General features: G+C 42.5%; 1 protein-coding gene across 1 annotated transcript in view; it reads left to right on the top strand.

Moving 5' to 3' along the window:
• The window catches only part of LOC143983034 (multidrug and toxin extrusion protein 2-like), a 284,277-nt gene that overhangs the window by 121,064 nt on the left and 144,091 nt on the right, over nucleotides 1-19,122 (top strand). Inside the window, exons 10-11 of the mRNA XM_077482261.1 lie at nucleotides 73-140; nucleotides 10,706-10,814. Of these exons, the coding sequence (XP_077338387.1) occupies nucleotides 73-140; nucleotides 10,706-10,814 (177 nt within the window). The remainder of the gene's footprint in view (nucleotides 1-72; nucleotides 141-10,705; nucleotides 10,815-19,122) is intronic.

Raw genomic sequence — 19,122 nt, 5'->3', positions numbered from 1 at the left:
TAATGTTGATCAAGTAATTGAATGTTGTATGAACAGTTGACCAACTACTGACATTTTCATCTTATTTTTTAGGGCTTATTAGTGTTGTGGAGCTAGGAGCACAAGCCATTATGTTGGAGTTGGTGACATTGGCTGCCATGGTATGATGGTCACTTTACTATTTATGCATGCTAAAACTTTTAAATCTACTTAGGATTAAACTGTTAATTTAAAACTAAACTCCAGACAATTATAAAATCATTCTGAGCTGTATATATTACAGCTCTGTACATCATTTAATGTATTTTATAATGCAAGAAATACAAGTCCCTGAATTTGACTTAAATCAGCCTCATAAAATACCCTGTAATTTAGAGTTCAGGCTGGGAGAAGGAGAAGCAGTACAAGGAGCCAATCGGTTGTAATAAATTGCATATTTGCTTAAGGGGAACATGTTGATTCTCAGTGCCCAGACAAGACCATCTAGTTCTCAGGGCAGAGATGAAATCTTTGTCCTCTCCCACGATGTGTGAGCATCTTGTGTCAGCAAAAATGCCTTGCCTCCATCCCAAAATAAATAAAAAATAAAGCAATATTCTTTACACTTACTCTCTTAAGCATAAATTCACTTTGCAAGCTAAAGTTCTCCCCAAACAAATCTTTGCACCTTCAATCCCCCTTCTCTGCTCAAATCCTCTCCCTTCAATACTTCCTACCTTTTCAAGCTTCACCCAATTTCACCCGTCTCCCACAAAATTATTCTTCCTAGCACAAATTCTCTCCACAAATTTCCTCTGAGAACAATAGATTTTAGGCACCCAAAAACACAGAATTAAAATATAACATTTTATTAGACAATAATTAAAACTGATATAGTTGCCCAGCTGTAGCAAAAAGCTGTGTATTACAAGTGAAGAGCTTGATGTGTTTCGATTCCAGTACTCTTTATCAGGGAATATAGATTTAGGCAGTATATTCTGCAAACAATAATTATTACATATTAATTAATGAAAACAGCAATAATATAACAACAATACATCATATTACGCATAACTATAAATTTACAATATAAAAGACCAACTATTAAAGTAGGTGTGCAATCAAAACCAGTGCCCTTAGCAGCGTACCAGAAGTTCAGCTTTGAGTGTAGATGATAATATATATATATATATATATATATATATACGGTATACAGTGGTGTGAAAAAGTGTTTGCCCCCTTCCTCATTTCCTGTTCCTTTGCATGTTTGTCACACTTAAGTGTTTCGGAACATCAAACCAATTTAAACAATAGTCAAGGACAACACAAGTAAACACAAAATGCAATTTGTAAATGAAGGTGTTTGTTATTAAAGGTGAAAAAAAATCCAAACCATCATGGCCCTGTGTGAAAAAGTGATTGCCCCCTAAACCTAATAACTGGTTGGGCCACCCTTAGCAGCAACAACTGCAACCAAGCGTTTGCGATAACGTGCAATGAGGCTTTTACAGCGTCCTGGAGGAATTTTGGCCCACTCATCTTTGCAGAATTGTCCTAATTCAGTTACATTAGAGGGTTTTCGAGCATGAACGGCCTTTTTAAGGTCATACCACAACATCTCAATAGGATTCAGGTCAGGACTTTGGCTAGGCCACTCCAAAGTCTTCATTTTGTTTTTCTTCAGCCATTCGGTGGTGGACTTGCTGGTGTGTTTAGGATCATTGTCCTGCTGCAGAACCCAAGTTCGTTTCAGCTTGAGTACACGAACAGATGGTCGGACATTCTCCTTCAGGATCTCTTGGTAGACAGCAGAATTCACAGTTCCTTTTATCACGGCAAGTCTTCCAGGTCCTGAAGCAGCAAAACAGCCCCAGACCATCACACTACCACCACCATATTTTACTGTTGGTATAATGTTCTTTTTATGAAATGCAGTGTTCATTCTACGCCAGATATACTTGGACACACACCTTCCAAAGAGTTCCACTTTTGTCTCATCGGTCCACAGAATGTTGTCCCAAAAGTCTTGGGGATCATCAAGATGTGTTGTGGAGAAATTGAGACGAGCTTTGATGTTCTTTTTGCTCAGCAGTGGTTTTCTCCTTGGAACTCTGCCATGCAGGCCATTTTTGCCCAGTCTTTTCCTGATGGTGGAGGCATGAACGCTGACCTTAACTGAGGCAAGTGAGGCCTGCAGTTCCTTGGACGTTGTTGTGGGGTCTTTTGTGACCTCTTGGATGAGTCGTCGCTGCGCTCTTGGGGTAATTTTGGGCGGCCGGCCACTCCTGGGAAGGTTCCCCACTGTTCCATGTCTTCGCCATTTGTGGATAATGGCTCTCACTGTGGTTCGCTGGATTCCCAAAGCTTTGGAAATGGCTTTATAACCCTTTCCAGACTGATAGATCTCAATTACTTTCTTTCTCAATTGTTCCTGAATTTCTTTGGGTCTCGGCATGATGTGTAGCTTTTAAGGATCTTCTGGTGGACCTTACTGTGTCAAGCAGCTCCTATTTAAGTGATGCCTTGATTGTAACAGGTGTGGCAATAATCAGGCCTGGGTGTGGCTAGAGAAATTGAACTCAGGTGCGGACAACCACAGTTATAGTATGTTTTAACAAGGGGGCAATCACTTTTTCACACAGGGCCATGATGGTTTGGATTTTTTTTCACCTTTAATAATAAACACCTTCATTTACAAATTGCATTTTGTGTTTACTTGTGTTGTCCTTGACTATTGTTTAAATTGGTTTGATGTTCCGAAACACTTAAGTGTGACAAACATGCAAAGGAACAGGAAATGAGGAAGGGGGCAAACACTTTTTCACACCACTGTATATAACAACATTTAACACATATTTGGATTGGTGAACAGACAGATTCATGAGTATTTAATGAAGCTTTTTCCTGTCTTCAATTCACTGGTATACGACTTATTTTCTATATTTCCAAGCTTGTATTAATAAGGCATCCACTTATGTGGGAAAAATTCCGAAAAAAGCAGTGTGTGACCTTCTTTTGGGGGGCTTATAATAAATGACCCTCCCCAAACAGGATATTGCACTAAACATGTAATTAAATAACAGAGCCAGAACCTTCACTAAGTGGAAGAGTGTATTTGAAAATAAAGTTGGCAGTGCCACCACCCAGGACAGGGCCTCTGAACAGAGGGGATTACCTTTCTACCTGAAAATTAACCAGTTATCTAAGCAAAGTAATTGGGAGCCAAGGAACTTCTGCAGACATTAATCACTTGAGCTCTGGAAGGTTTACCCCCCTTGGAGACCAGGCTATTTTTTGTGATACAGCACTGCTTTATTTTAACTGACAATTGCGCAGTTGTGCGATGCTGTACCCAAATAAAATATATGTCCTTTTTTTCCCCATAAATAGAACTTTCTTTTGCTGTTATTTGATCATCTCTTCGGTTTTTATTTATTGCGCTATAAAGAAAAAAAAAATCTTATTTTCTGCTATAAAACATATCCAATAAAAAAATTGAAAGAATCGAATTGCTTGATAAATTTAGGCCAATATGTATTCTGCTACAAATTTTTGGTAAAAAAATCCCAATAAGCGTATATTGATTGGTTTGCGCAAAGGTTAAAGCATCTACAAACTATAGGATTGATTTACTGGATTCTTTTTTTTACTAGTAAAGGCTGTGATCAGCTACTTATAGTGGGACTGCGACATTGCTATGGACAAATTGAACACTAAGTGACACATTTTTGGGGGGACCAGTGACACCAATAAATATGCACTGTCACTGTACTAATGACACTGTTGGGGAAGGGGTTAACATGAGGGTTTAAATGTGTTCCTAGTAAGTGATTAACCACTTGCTTACTGGGCACTTAAACCCCCCTCAGTCCCAGACCAATTTTCAGCTTTCAGCGCTGATGCACTTTGAATGACAATTGCGTGGGCATACAACACTGTACCCAAATGAAATTTTTATCATTTTTTTCCCCACAAATAGAGCTTTGTGTTGGTGGTATTTAGTTACAGCTCGGAGTTTTATTTTTTGCTAAACAAACAAAAAAAGATGCAAAAAAAAAAAAATCATGTTTAATAGTTTGTTATAAAATTTTGCAAACGGGTCATTTTTCTCCTTCATTGAAGTGCGCTGATTAGGTGGCACTGATAGGCTGCACTGGTGGGCACTGATGGGCTGCATTGGTGGGCACTGATAGGCTGCATTGGTGGGCACTGATAGGCTGCACTGGTGGGCACTGATAGGCATAGTTAAGGCGGCACTAATAGGCACAGATAAGGCGGCACCGATGGGCACAGATAAGGCGGCACTGATGGGCAAAGATGGGCACGGATGGGTGGCACGGATGGGTGGCACGGATGGGCACTGATAGGTACCACTGATAGATGGGACTGATGGGCACTAACAGGTGGCACTGATAGGTGGCTCTGATAGGTGGCACTGCTGGGCACTGATGGGCGGCACTGCTGGGCACTGGTAGATGACACTGATGGGCACGGATAAGTGGCACTGGGGTGCAGCACCTTTGAGGCAGATTGTGGGCACTGCTGGGTGGCACTGTGGGTGGCACTGCTGGGTGGCACTGTGGGCACTGCTGGGTGGCACTGTGGGCACTGCTGGGTGGCACTGACAGGGGGCACTTACTTTTTAAACATTTGGCACTGCAGGGGGCAGGTGGGCACTGGCAGGGGGCAGGTGGGCACTAGCAGGGCTGGCCGTGATCGGAACTGATGTCCCGATCACGGCCGCCGGTGATCGGCTTTTTTTTTTCTCCTCGCGCTGTCAGCGCGAGGAGGAATAATAGCTGATTACCGGCTCCATTATATCACATGATCAGCTGTCATTGGCTGACAGCTGATCACGTGATAAGGGGTCGGGATCGACCCCTTGCACGGATCGGTGATCAGGCGAGTCTCATGGACTCGCCGATCACAGAGCGAGCCGCGCGCGCCCCTCAGGGGGCGCGCAGGCCGCTCGTGCACGGGACTACGTCAATAGACGTAGTCCCGGCAAAGGAGATCCGCGCTGTAGCCGTCATTTGGCTATAGCGCGGATCTCAAGTGGTTAATAATTGCACAGAGACCAAAGGTGTGGAGTTTTTTGAGGGGGTGGTCAACCGTATCAAAGGCAGCAGAGAGGTCCAGGAGGAGGAGTACAGAATAATGTCGATTGGTTTTGGTAGTTAGTAGATCGTTTGTTAGTTTTAGGAGAGCAGTTTCTGTGGAGTGTTGAGGACGAAATCCAGACTGAAGGGGATCAAGAAGGCTATTATCAGCGAGGTGGACACTCAGTCGGTTGTAGACCAGACGTTCGAGGAGTTTGGATAAGAAGGGGAGCAAGGAGATTTGCTAGAAAATTACATAGAACCCCAAAAGACCCTAGAGAATACAATGGCAGTAGTTGCAACCCTTTATCTTGCACGGTATTTGCACAGCAATTTTTCAAACGCGTTTAAAAAAAAAAAAAAAAGAAACAGTCTTGTGCTTTAAAAAAAAAAACAGTAAAGTTAGCCCAATGTTTTTGCATTATGTGAAAGATGAAGTTATGCCAAGTAAATAGATACCTAACATGTCACCCTTCAAAATTGCACACACTTGTGGAATGGCGCCAAACTTCGCTACTTAAAAATCCCCATAGGCAACGCTTTAAAATTTTTTACTGGTTACATGTTTTGAGTTACAGAGGAGGTCTAGGGCCAAAATTATTGATCTCGCTCTAACGTTTGCAGCGATACCTCGCGTATGTGCTTTGAACACCGTTTTCATATGAAGGCAGGACTTACGTATGCATTCGCTTCTACATGCAAGCACATGGGGACAGGGGCACTTTAAAAAAATAAAATAATATATTGTTCATTTTACTTTATTTATTTTAGTTTGAGGCCGCGTACACACGGGCGGACTGTTTGCCCAACTTAGTTTGTCAAACAATCCGACAAACAGTCCGCTCAAAATTTGCATGAGCGGACTTGACCACACACGATGAACGAACAGTCCGCTGAAAGCGTGCGCGATGACGTGAACGGCACGTACGACGGGACTAGAAAAACAACGTCCTATACACTGCAATGCAACCTTCGGCGTGTAAATCCTTTCTGAGCATGCGCGGAACTTAGTTTGACGAACAAGCCTACACACGAGCGGACTGTCCGCGCAAACCAAGTTTCAGCGGACTGTCTTACGGGAATTCCGAAAAACTTTGTTCGTCAGACTGTCCGCTGAAACTGTCCGCCGAAGCCCACACACGAGTGGACTGTCCGCTGAAACACTGTTCAGCGGACAAAGTTGGGCGAACAGTCCGCCCGTGTGTACGCGGCCTGACACTTTTTTCCCCAAAAATAATTTTTTTGATCACTTTTATTCCTATTACAAGGAATGTAAACATCCCTTGTAATAGGAATATGGCATGACAGTGCCTCTTTACAGTGAGATATGGGGTCAATAAAAATAAAAAAAAACTATTCTGGCTTCAATCGTAGTGGTGAGTAGGTAGAAGCACCGGAAGGCGGCGGGAGGGGAGGATGTCCCCTCTCGCCTCCCGTAAGAACATTCAAGCAGCGGAACAGCCGCCATGATCATTCTTATGGTGTAGGGAATCGCTGGCAGAAAAAGCTGATATCTGAATGATGCCTGTAGCTGCCAATAGTGAATGTCAGTGGGGGCATGTACTACGGTGAAGCCTCTATCAATCTACATAATTAAGTAATATTCAACCTCCATTGTGTTTAGCTAGTTAGTGGGCATGGAAGATGAGGGAATAAGGGAGTGGATTGTCATTTACCACTGTGTATATGCCCACATGTGCGACTCTATAGTCACACGGGGCTGCTCAGATGTGATAGGGAGTAAATGCTCAGCATAGAAACGCACTGAAAACTGAGCATGTGCAGATTTGCCACCACAGCTGAAAAATCCCTAGCTGAATTGGGGACATGGGGTGGAGACAAAAAGCAGCAGGATTAACCAGGCTTTTTGCAGAATACAGAAAACAAATCTCATAGTGACTGAGTATGAACAGCATGTACCGTAATACAGCATTTATTGAAAGTAGACTTGTGCAGAATGGAAAATTTGTTTTCATTTGTTTATATTCTGATATATTCGTATGTTATGTTAATTAGTTTTTGTATAATTTGCTATTTCTGTAGCGTATAGCTATTCGTTATAAAGATTGATTTGTTTTTTTTGTTTTAATTGTTTCGTTTTCAGATAATTTAGTTATTTTTGTATGTGTATGTATGTATGTATGTATGTATGTATGTATGTATGTGTATATATATATATATTCGTGATAATGATTCGTAGTTCTGAAAGTTGTTTGTTTTATTGAATCCATTAACACACACAATGACACCCTCACTCAGTTCTCATGAATGCACTTTGCCAGTAATCCAACCTCCAGCACAAAATTAATCAGCTGATTGGACTGTAAGATTTACGCCGAGTTGACCTTTTGTTTCATTAGACCTTTAACGAATTAACGAATCATGCAAAATTCACTCATTATTTTCATTATAATTTCTTTGGTATTAGTTGAAATTCATTATTTTTTTATTCGTACATTCAGATGCATCCGAATGTCCGAAAGATGTAAAATTCACCCGAATTTCGATTTGTTACCAAATGGATTGCACATGTCTAATTAATATATAAGAGTGCAGCGCTGCATCATGAAACATAAACAAATATCAAAAAGCAGTGAATTAAACAACATATAAAGTGCATAATTAAATGTCCATACAACAAAGTGCAAAAAAAATCCATATTAAAACTTGAATTTTTTTTAATTAAAAATTGAAAATTCCACAAATGGCTAATGATTGATGAACAACTAAATGTAATTGTGAAATCCTATATATAAAGCTTATAGACCACCAATGAATGACCCCCATACACACACAGGTCCCAGAAGACAAGCTGGCCATTCACAAAGCGCCGCGGGACTTGCGCATGCGCAGTCAGAAACCAGCAGTGAAGCCGTAAGGTTCCCCTTAGTTGAAATGGCAGTGCCTGCACCTGAACCGATGGACGGATCGGCCTCAGGGGTGTGACATTGCGGGATCTCTGGACAGGTAAGTCTCCTTATTAAAAGTCAGAAGCTACAGTGTTTGTAGCTGCTGACATTTAAAAAAAAATTTTTTGCGGCTGGAACAACGCTTTAATAAGACACCAGACACACTGGAATGAAGGTCAGAAACGTGTTTATTGGGCGTGGTCCATCACATTAAGTACAAAAGCAGGTCAGATACAAATATAATGCATATTATGATAAGTGCATTGGATGACAGATTTTCTTTATTATAAGGAGAAGACCTCCTTATTAATCATAGAGATACACATATTTAGACTTCTTTACCTATTAGTATCTAGGCAAATTATACTGTTCCTCATATTAACCCTTTCATGACTAAGCCTATTTTTGGAATTTGGTGTTTACAAGTTAAAATCCATATTTTTTGCTAGAAAATTACTTGGAACCCCCAAACATTATATATATTTTTTTAGCAGAGACTAAAACGGCGATTGTTGCAATATTTTATGTCACACGGTATTTGCGCAGCGGCATTTTAAACGCAACTTTTTGGGAAAAGGGACATTTTCATGAATAAAAAAAAACAAAACAGTAAAATTAGCCCCATTTTTTTGCGTAATGTGAAAGATAATGTTACACCGAGTAAATAGATACCAAACATGTCACACTTTATAATTGCGCGCACTTGTAGATTGACGACAAAGTACGATACCTAAAAATCTCAATAGGCGACGCTTTAAAAATTTTTTATGGTTACCAGGTTAGCATTACAGAGGAGGTCTAGTGCTAGAATTATTGCTCTCGCTTTGACGATCGCGGTGATACCTCACATGTGTGATTTGAACACCATTTACATACGCGGGCGCGACTTCCGTATGCGTTTTCTTTGCTTCGCGAGCTCGCGGGAACGACGGGCGCTTTAAAAAAATTTTTTTATTTTTTTATTTCTTTTATTTATTTTAAAATGACTAAATTGTTTTAAAAAATAAAATAAAAAATTGATCACTTTTATTGCTGTCACAAGGAATGTAAACATCCCTTGTGACAGTAATAGGTGGTGACAGGTCCTCTTTATGGAGGGATCGGGGGTCTAAAAGATCCCCCACCCCTCCTTTACACTTCAATGTATTCAGATCGCCGAAAACGGCGATTCTGAATACCGGATATTTTTTTTAAACCGGCGCCATTGGCAGCCGAGCAAACGGGAAGTGACGTCATGACGTTGCGTCCGTGTTTACGATGAGGAGACTGGAACGAAGCCGATTACGGCTTCGTTCCAGTTCCTCCCCAGCAGCCGGAGGCGTCGGATCAGGAATCGGTGCTCCCGATAGAGCGGGAGCACCGGTAACAGCGGCGGGAGGCGGCGGGAGGCGCGGGAGGCGGCGGGGGGGACGTCCCCTCCTGCTCCTCCGGCATAACAGCCGAGCGGCTTTTAGCCGCATCGGTTGTTATGCCTGGATAGCCAATCGCCTGCTGCAAAAAACGGTACCGGGATGATGCCTGCAGGTGCGGGCATCATCCCGGTATAACCCCCGGAAGCCGAGTACGCATATCTGCGTACGCTCTGCGGGAAAAGGGATAAGTTTCACAATGAATAAACAAGCCTTTTGTAAAAAGTTCTATAACACTCTTTTAAACTGAATTATTAAAGAAGCACTCTACCTACAAGCATAAAGTATTATCCATAATTCTCCTAAACAAATATTCTAATTAACCCTTCAATAGGGAGATACATAAAGGAGGTGGAGCTAAACACAAAGCCCTAACATAGCTATTTACATATTAGAGCTTCTCTGGGTTCCATTTACCAGGATTTTGTACAAGGTATATGAAGGAAATGCAAGTATATTCAAATAATTTGGTGAATCAATGATTTTCAGACAAAATAAAGATCTATGTAGTTTTGACATTACTTAGAGAAAATTGTTCACACAACAGCTAGTGGTATTCACAGCAACCTGCAATGCAGGATTCAAAATATATTATGCTATACTGTATATTTTAATTTAATTCAAAATTATGTTTTTTTTTCATACTAGTATTTATTTACTTGGATAAATTGTCCCCTTGGATAATATCTGTGATGTGAGGATGCAGTCATTTTAGGGTTGCCAGCTCATCCCTTGAGGCCGGGTTCACACTATAGCAATGCGGGAACGCCGCGAATCCGCGGCGTTTACCCGCATCGCACACCTCCCGCCGGCAGTTCACACTGCCCTATGCGGACGGCTGGGAGTGTCAATGTTATGTTAATGACACCCCCAGATCCGTCGGCATATCGCAGTGCGATCTGCCGACTCGCACAGGAATCGGATCGCATGGTGTGAACCCCCATGCGATCCGATTCTGTTGCGGACCCAAAAAAAGGGTCCCGTGCGAGTTTGCTGCGGGAGCGCTGCGAATTCAGCCATACTATCTGTATGGCTGAACTCGCATCGCTACGGAGATCGGATGTGATTTGCTGTGCGAATCACATCCGGATCTCCCCCCGCAGCGGTGTGAACCGGGCCTGAAACCCGAACACCTTTGAGTTACACAGGTTCTGAGGCTAAGATAAAGCACCAAGTGAGTTTAATTACCACCTTAATCAGCCACAGCACCTGTGTAATTAATATGTGTTTGGGTTTAAATGGATGAGGTGGCAACCCTAAGTCACTAAAATGATCTTCACTAGCAATGTCTTGGCCAGATTTCTAATTCATCTAATATATTCCTCTACAGCTTCCAATTGGCTTTGGTACTGCTGCCAATATCAGGGTTGGAATTGCTTTAGGAGCGGGAGACATTGAACAAGCCAAAATGTCGTGTAAAGTTGTACTTTACTGTGCAGGTAGGATTTTGTAATCTAAAGAAATGCTACATAGTATAAAAGGAAAAAAAAAAAAAAAGATGCTGCATACCTCGTAGAAAGCAGTATATAGGCGGTCCCCTAGTTACAAACATCCGACTTACATAAGACTCCTACTTACAAATGGAGGGAGACAACAGGTAGGGAGAAGAAATATACCTTTAGGATAGGAAATTCAAACCTGTAAGAGTTATTATGGGAAAAAGTTGCCTCCACTGATGCTTTATCAACCAAAGGTTGTTTCCACAACAACCCAAAATTGTCTAAATCCAATTGTCATTGGGACAGAAAGTGAGGTGAAATCTTCTGAACAGGGACACAGACAGCAAAACAAACGTTACAGTTAACCCTTCTCTATGCTATCCAAAAAGCTTTTTTGGCTGGAGCTATACTTAAAAATGTACCTGTTCCGACTTACAAACAGATTCAACTTAAAAAAAAAGCCTACAGACCCTATCTTGTTTGTAACCCAGGGACTGCTTGTATTTGCCTGTACTGAAACATAAGAAACATGTAGCGTACAAGAAAAATCGATTTTTGTTTTTAATGAAACAAAAGCAAATATTTGTCAGTTGTCGTAATGAATGGAGTCTCACACAACTTGTCAATTAACCACTTAGGATATTTACTAAGAAGATGCTTAGCACAATAAATACTGTGATATCTCCGGCATAAAGAATGAAAATAGAAAACAGTCAATATATACATGAAACAAGAACTCAATTATTGTCATGGAGGGTATATGCAGGCAGGTGCGCAGTGGGACAAATGCTCATTATTGTAACACACTTATATTAAGCACCTTCCCACTACAGCCTCCACACATGCAACAGACCCAAATATATTACATTCACATAAACAGGGTAATGCGGTATAATACTGAATTCTATACTCTAGGGCTCTCCCTAGATTGCAATCTAATGTTCATAAAGTATGGTGACACCCTGATATTTTGTTGAGGGTGGCAAGAGTTCTTTATCTTCAATTATTTTTTAGCTAGCCCTTTGATTTGAACTGCAGTTACTTGTAATCCACATGAAAAAAAAAACCCCATAAAGAACAAACTTTAGAATGATGAGTGTACTGGGAACTATTCCTTTGGTGATGATGAACAAACAACACTCCTGTAACTTTACATTGTGAACTGTGTGGGTAATGCAGTACCTCCTTTACAGCGTGGTTTGTAATAAACCCCAGAGCAGAACCACCTCCGTGAAACTACAAGTCTCACCAGCAAACAGTGTATTTTATTGATCTGGGCAAGGGCCCACTCACCACAACAGGTCCAGATGCTGTAGGATTCCTTCCAAACTCCTTTCCTTGTGATCTCCGTCTGATCCAAAACCCGCGCCGTCACACTGCACCGCTCGCTCAGATGGCCGAATGGATGATGGCTGGAACACAGGAAACCTCCAGCAATATTAGGTCAGGTCCGTTAACACACTGTTCCAGGTGGGTGTGTTTAGGAACTCCTCGGAGGCCGATCAACTCAGCTCTGCCACCCTACAGGTCGCAGTCCTCCCGGTCTCACACAGACCTCACTGCAGGCAGGTATTGAATGACGTCTCAAGAGGCCGAAAAATGGCCACGCTGCTCCTTTTATTTGCTTACCCAGCAGGCTGTACTGTGACTTTGTGTTATGGATCTGTGAACTGGGCATTGTGGGTCAGTAGTTTCCAGACTGAGTTCAGCACATGAGTCACTTCCTCATTAAACTACATCTCCCACAATGCTTTGTGGTGTGGCTTTACAGAAACCAAATAAAAGTCTTAAAAGCATCAAATAGAAAGGACACTAGAGGGAGCCAAACTCTTATTTAAGAACAACTTATCATTGACATGACAGCTTTGGTAGTAAAACACCTGCGCTACATGAATCTTAACTAATTATTCATATAAAAGTGCATTGCTTGTAGCACAATCCATCTTTAACCACTTCAGCCCCAGAAGAATTTACCCCCTTCCTGACCAGGCCATTATTTGTGATACGGCACTGCGTCACATTAACTGACAATTGCACGGTCGTGCAATGTTGTACCCAAACAAACAAATTTTACGTCCTTTTTTTTCCCCCACAATTAGAGATTTCTTTTATAGGTATTTGATCACCTCTGTGGATTTTATTTTTTGCGCTATAAAGAGCGACAATTTTGAAAAAAACACAATATTTTTTACTTTTTGCTATAATAAATATCCCAAATTAAAATAAAAAAAAAATTCTTCATCAGTTTAGGCAGATATGTATTCTTCTACAATTTTTGGTAAAAAAAATTGCAATAAGATTATATTGATTGGTTTCCATAAAAGTTATAGCATCTACAAAATAGGGGGATAGACTTATGGTATTTTTATTTTTTTTTATATTTTTTACTAATATTGGTGGTGATCAGCGATTTTTATTGGCACTGCGACATTGTGGGAGACAGATCGGACACTATTGATACCATTGACATTTATACAGCGATCAAAGCTAAAAGTAGCCACTAATTACTGTATTAATGTCACTGGCAGGGAAGGGGTTAACACTAGGGGGCGATCAAGGGTTTAAGTGTGTTCCCTAGGTGTGTTTCTAAGTGTTTCTAACTGTAAGGGGATGTGACTGATTAGAGGAGGAGTCAGATTGTTGTTCCTACTTAGTAGGAACAGACAATCTATTTCTCCTCCCCTGTCAGAACAGGAATTTCTGTTTACACACACAAATCCTCATTCTGGCTCTCGTGGGTGGCCGGCGGCGATCGTGCCCGCCAGGCCCGGACATATCGGGTCCCCCACCTTGCAGCTAGGGTGCACGCTTGCCTGCTATGGCTCTTAAAGGAGCCGCTTTATCTATACGGTGATTCGAGCTAGAGAGCCATCCTGACACCGTATATGTACAGGAGTAGGTCAGGAAGCGGTTAAAGGCCAAGTTCACCTTTTGGGAAAAAAATAATGTAGCACCACCCTCCTAGATAGGTGCTGGGATCAGGTGAATTTGGTTCTGGCTTGCTGAAAGCAGTGGAGCTGCTGTTTTGTTTTGGTTGTGCTCACTGTGATCAGTGGACTTGTGTTGATTGCTCTGTTCTGCTCAGTGTTTCAGCTTCTGCATAGTTGATTACTTCCTCTGCTTCCTCTGCTCCCCTGCTCTCTCTAGAACATAGCTGTGGAGCAAGGCAATTGAATGGCATAAATATTTATGCAGCCCTGAACAATCCTAGGAAGGGTGGCCCTAAGAGATGCTGGGAGTCTGTATGAATACTCAGAGACACCGAGCTTCCTGGTCTTGTCTTAGTGAGGAGAAGTCCAGGCTGGAGTGCTTACAGTTTGTGAGGCTAACTGAGGGGTCTGGATGCTAAATTTACAGAGAGCTGACTGAGGGGCTGTCATCTGAAAATTTAGTTTGATGTTACAGGAAAAAGGTGCCACATAGATGTTGGAAGGAGGCAATTAATTTTCCAAGGACATTTGTGAGTACAGACAGTGAGAGAGATCTTAGAGATTGTTTGGCTGCTGCCACCCCTCTGGTGCTAGAGAGTCAGCTATGTGTTTGTCTAAAGAGGACATCGGCTGGTGTCCTGAAGAGCTCAGTCTATCTAATTCTCTGTAAAGTGACTCTGCTCTGATTGTTCTATAGAAGAGGTTTTGTGCTTTTTCCTGCTTTTACTACAAAGCCAAGTCCACAGTTTGCATTTGCAGGGACTTTTGCTTCAGTTCTACAGAAGGAAGTTTACTGTCCTCATCTTGTACATAGTCCTTTTGGGAGTATCCCTCTCAATCCCCACAACCCTATCCAAAACCCCTAAAATAATAACACGAAAAAGAACACCCCTAGACTTGTTATTGAGCCAAAGAGTGACTATGATTGTGTGTGCCTGGGTGCGAGGTAATCACTGGGAAAAGGAATCCAGACAATTTTTTAGTGACTCCTTTTGGGGGGTAGCGCTGCATTATGATTTCTCCTATTGTTTTGCTATTGTACATCTGTAGGGTTTGTTCTGCCTTAATAAACCCTAGATATCTGTTATTGGTGTGTCTGTAATTTTTTGGGTCCAGTTACAGGGCAGATCATTACTGGAAATGATATAAGAACCCAATATTTTCCTCACATCCTTCAAAACTCTGTTTATTACAAGCATAACACATATACAATATTTTCAATCATACATAGATGTATAGTGATACACAGTTATCTTTACAGCATGACAATAAACAGTCACAGAGAGTCAAAGAAACAGTACATAAAAGGAAGCTTCTGTCTCTTATTTCTCCTCAGTTAGACCCCTTTCACACTGGGGCGGTGCAGGCGTTAACGGTAAAGCGTTGCTAGTTTTAGCAGCGCTTTACTGCTGTTATAGGGGTCTAATCGTCCACTAGCGTGGTGTTTTTAACCTTCCCATAGCGGCCAAATGGTTAATAGTGCCCGTGTTTCAGGCACTTTGGCAGAGCTGCCCATTCATTTCAATGGGTGGAGCGTTTTTGAGAGCGATGTATACACCGCTCCCGTACCACCCCAAAGATGCTGCTTGCAGGACTTTTTTTCCCATCCTGCAAGTGCACACCCCAGTGTAAAAGCACTCAGGCTTCCACACTGGGGTGGCTTGAGAGGCGCTGTTGAATGCTTTACAGGCGCTATTTTTAGCACTAAAATACCTCAAAACCGTCCCAGTGTGAGAGGGGTCTAATTGGTTATGACTACAATCTAACACATTTTACCAAACCCTCAGGGCTGATCCCCCAGTTACCTAGGCAGTTCTCATGCAACTAACAAATGCCATTTCAATTAACAGTTAGTGCTGATTTACTTCAGACATCCCAGATTTTTTTGATTTTGGAAAATTTCTATTATCATGTATGATCTTTTTATAAAGGATTATATGATCGACTGCTGCTATCCACTGGGTTATAGTAGGAGCATCCTTTTTTAATGCTATCATTTTGTGTGCTGTAAACAACGTTTCTTGTAGGAAGAGTCTATTGTACCATGGCCATACTTCCTCATCCATAATGTCAAGAAGGCATAATTCATTGGTGCAGAGTATAGGGATACAGTGCATTGAGAAAAAGTATTTATACCCCTTGACATTTTCCACATTTTGTCACGTTACAACCAAAAATGTAAATGTATTTTATTCGTATTTTGTTTGCAATAGGTTTTTATTCAAACATTTAACAAACGTAACAAACTTCTTAGGATACAAATAGTATCATACAGATATAGAAAGATCCATGCACCCTTAAAGAGGAAGTAAACCCTGATGGGTTTACTTGCTCTTTCATTCCCTGCAAAGGCAAAGCATAATGGACTACTATGCATCGCATAGTAGCCCATTATGTGTCACTTACCTGACACAGGAGCCAGCGATGTCACTGCTGTCCCCTGTAGTCCGGCGCATCCATCTTTTCGGTGGGGTCTCGCATGACGTCACTCCCGCGCATGCGCACGGGAGCCGACACGCGCGGCAGCTCTGGTGTTGGAAATGCCGCGCTCAGTGCGCCTGCGCGCCGCTGTCTACAGCGCATGCGCCATAGACAGCGGTGCCTGTCTTCAGGCAAATATCTCCTAAACCGTATAGGTTTAGGAGATATTTCTTGGACCTACAGGTAAGCCTTAATCTAGGCTTACCTGTAGGTCAAAGTGGTTTGTAAGGGTTTACAACCACTTTAAGTGTAACCAGGTGTCAGATCATAGTAAATATAATACAAGAAACAGTTGTAAAAATAAATCCAACTAAATTAAGCTACTGCTTGTCTAGGGCATATATAAAGTAGTCATAATTTCTCTGTAGCATAAACAATTTAGGAACATTACTCCAAAAAACATCCCTGCAACAGTTGATTCAACTGTAACACAATAACATAACTAGAGGTAGGAGCCTTTATCACTGAGATTGATCTAGTGATTCAGGATACTTTACTTAGCTCCCACATTGACCTTGAAAAATTAGAGGCTCTTGGACTCTCCATTTGCATCCATAAGGTAAATGTCATTAAGCATAAAAAGAGAAGAGAAGAGAAAAAAAGAAGGAAAAAAGAGGAGAAGAGGGGTGAAAAAAAGAAGAGCAAAGAAAAGGGCAGGAGTCAATACCCTTGGCCTGGACCCTCCACCACCTAATTCCCGGGAGCTATGGGGCTTGAAGGTATTTAATCCAGGGGGACCACACCTTTTCGAATCTGGCTTGTTTGTCCCTGAGGATGCTGGTCAGTTTTTCATTGACCATAATCCAGGAAAGTTTATGTTTTACTAATGCAACATTGACCATTGGAGATTTCCATGGTCGTGCTCTAGTAATTTTAGCCGCTAAGAAAATGAAAAAAAAATTGAGTTCCGAGATGTCTAGGGATCTCGTAGAGCAAGTCCGCAAACAGCTCTGTTTTAGAGGGTATGTTTTGTCCCGTCACTGAATAGGCTAGGGTGAATATTCTTATCCAAAACCGCTGGACCTTTGGACAGGACCACCAAACATGGGTACTATCTTGCCCACACCCTCTGAATCAAAGGGGTGAAGTGCCAGGGTACAATCTCCCCAGCCTCACTGGGACCAGGTACCATCTGGACAGCTCCTTGTAATTTGCTTCCACCAGGGAATTGAGTATTTTATTGAGATTTTAAGTGATAGACCAACACAAAGCGGCACATAATTGTGAAATGGCATGAAAATGATAAATAGTTTTCAACATTTTTTACAAAGAAAATATCTAAAAGGTGTGGGGTGCATTTGTATTCAGCCCCCCTGAGTCAATACTTTGTAGAACCACCTTTCACTGCAATTACAGCTGCAAGTCTTTTTGGGGATGTCTCTACCAGCTTTGCATATCTAGACAGTGACATTTTTGCACATTCTTCTTTGCAAAATAGCTCAAGCTCTGTCAGATTGGATGGAGACTAGCAGGGCTCAAGCCCTGCGGGAACGCAGGGGAACAGAGTTCCTGTACTTTTTCCAGAACAGGAACTCAGTTTCCGTTAGCAGTCGCGTCCTGCATATGCCTGAGTAACTGGTTGCTAGGCTGAGCAGCGCCTCCGAGAGAGAGCAGCTAGCCACAGACACCACACCAGACAGAGCCACACTTACTGCTGGTAAGGATCCAGCCTGTGCCCGCTGCCCAGTCAGTGCCAGACAGTCCTGGGGCCACCACCGACTACTCCCACAGCCGCTGTAGCACATTGCCAGTAGTGCAGCCCAACTCTGAGCTGCCATACTTCTTCAGTTCAACTTCTCCTCTCCTGAGCTGAGTCTCAGAGTCCTCCCGCCCACGAGGTCCGCCGCGAGTTTGCCGCCTGCCAGAGTCATTGACAAACTTTCAGGTTAGTGTGTTACACACACTTTGTTAGTTACAGTGAGCATGCTCCTCCTCCGTTCTGCTGCTGTCCCCCACTCCCCCTCCATTCTGCTGCTGTCTCCCCCACTCCCCCTCTGTTCTGCTGCTGTCTACCCCACTCCCCCTCCATTCTGCTGCTGTCTCCCCCACTCCCCCTCCATTCTGCTGCTGTCTCCCCCACTCCCCCTCCGTTCTGCTTCTGTCCCCCACTCCCCCTCCTTTCTGCTGCTGTCTCCCCCACTCCCCCTCCGTTCTGCTTCTGTCCCCCACTCCCCCTCCTTTCTGCTGCTGTCTATCCCACTCCCCCTCCATCCTGCTGCTGTCTCCCCCACTCCCCCTCCGTTCTGCTGCTGTCTCCCCCACTCCCCCTCCGTTCTGCTGCTGTCCCCCACCCCCCCTCCGTTCTGCTGCTGTCCCCTTCCAGTTTTCCTCCATGTCCCGCTCCATTCTGCTGTCCCCCTCCGTTCTGCTGTCCCCCTCCGTTCTGCTGTCCCCCTCTGTTCTTGTGGTGATTATTCTGTTAGTTTGACAAGTTAACCTTTTTTTTTTTTTGTAAACTGGCACTTTACAATAAATATTGCACTGTATTTTCTGTGAAATATATATGCATATGAGCGAATCATTTTTTTTGGTGGGGAGTGGATCTTGGGAGGGAGTTCCCACACTTTTTTCCCCAGGACTTGACCCCTGGAGACTAGGGATGAGCCGAATACCCCTGGTTCGGTTCACAGCAGAACATGCGAACAGGCAAAAAATTTGTTCAAACACCATTAAAGTCTATGGGACACCAATGGGAAAAATCAAAAGTTAATTTTAGGGGTTATATGCAAGTTATTGCCATAGAAAGTGTTTGGGGATACGGGTCCTGCCCCAGGGGACATGTATCAATTAAAAAAAAAGAAAGTTTTAAAAAAAGGATGTTTTTTCGGGAGCAGTGATTCTAATAATGCTTAAAGTGAAACAATAAAAATGAAATATTCCTTTAAATATCGTGCCTG

The sequence above is a fragment of the Lithobates pipiens genome, unplaced genomic scaffold (genome assembly GCF_037356315.1).
Source record: "Lithobates pipiens isolate NorthernLeopardFrog02 unplaced genomic scaffold, aLitPip1_a1.2 Scaffold_16, whole genome shotgun sequence".
NCBI classification, from domain to species: domain Eukaryota; kingdom Metazoa; phylum Chordata; class Amphibia; order Anura; family Ranidae; genus Lithobates; species Lithobates pipiens.
The sequence above is the reverse complement of the archived record's forward strand: the minus strand, read 5'-3'. Positions and strand labels throughout refer to the sequence as shown.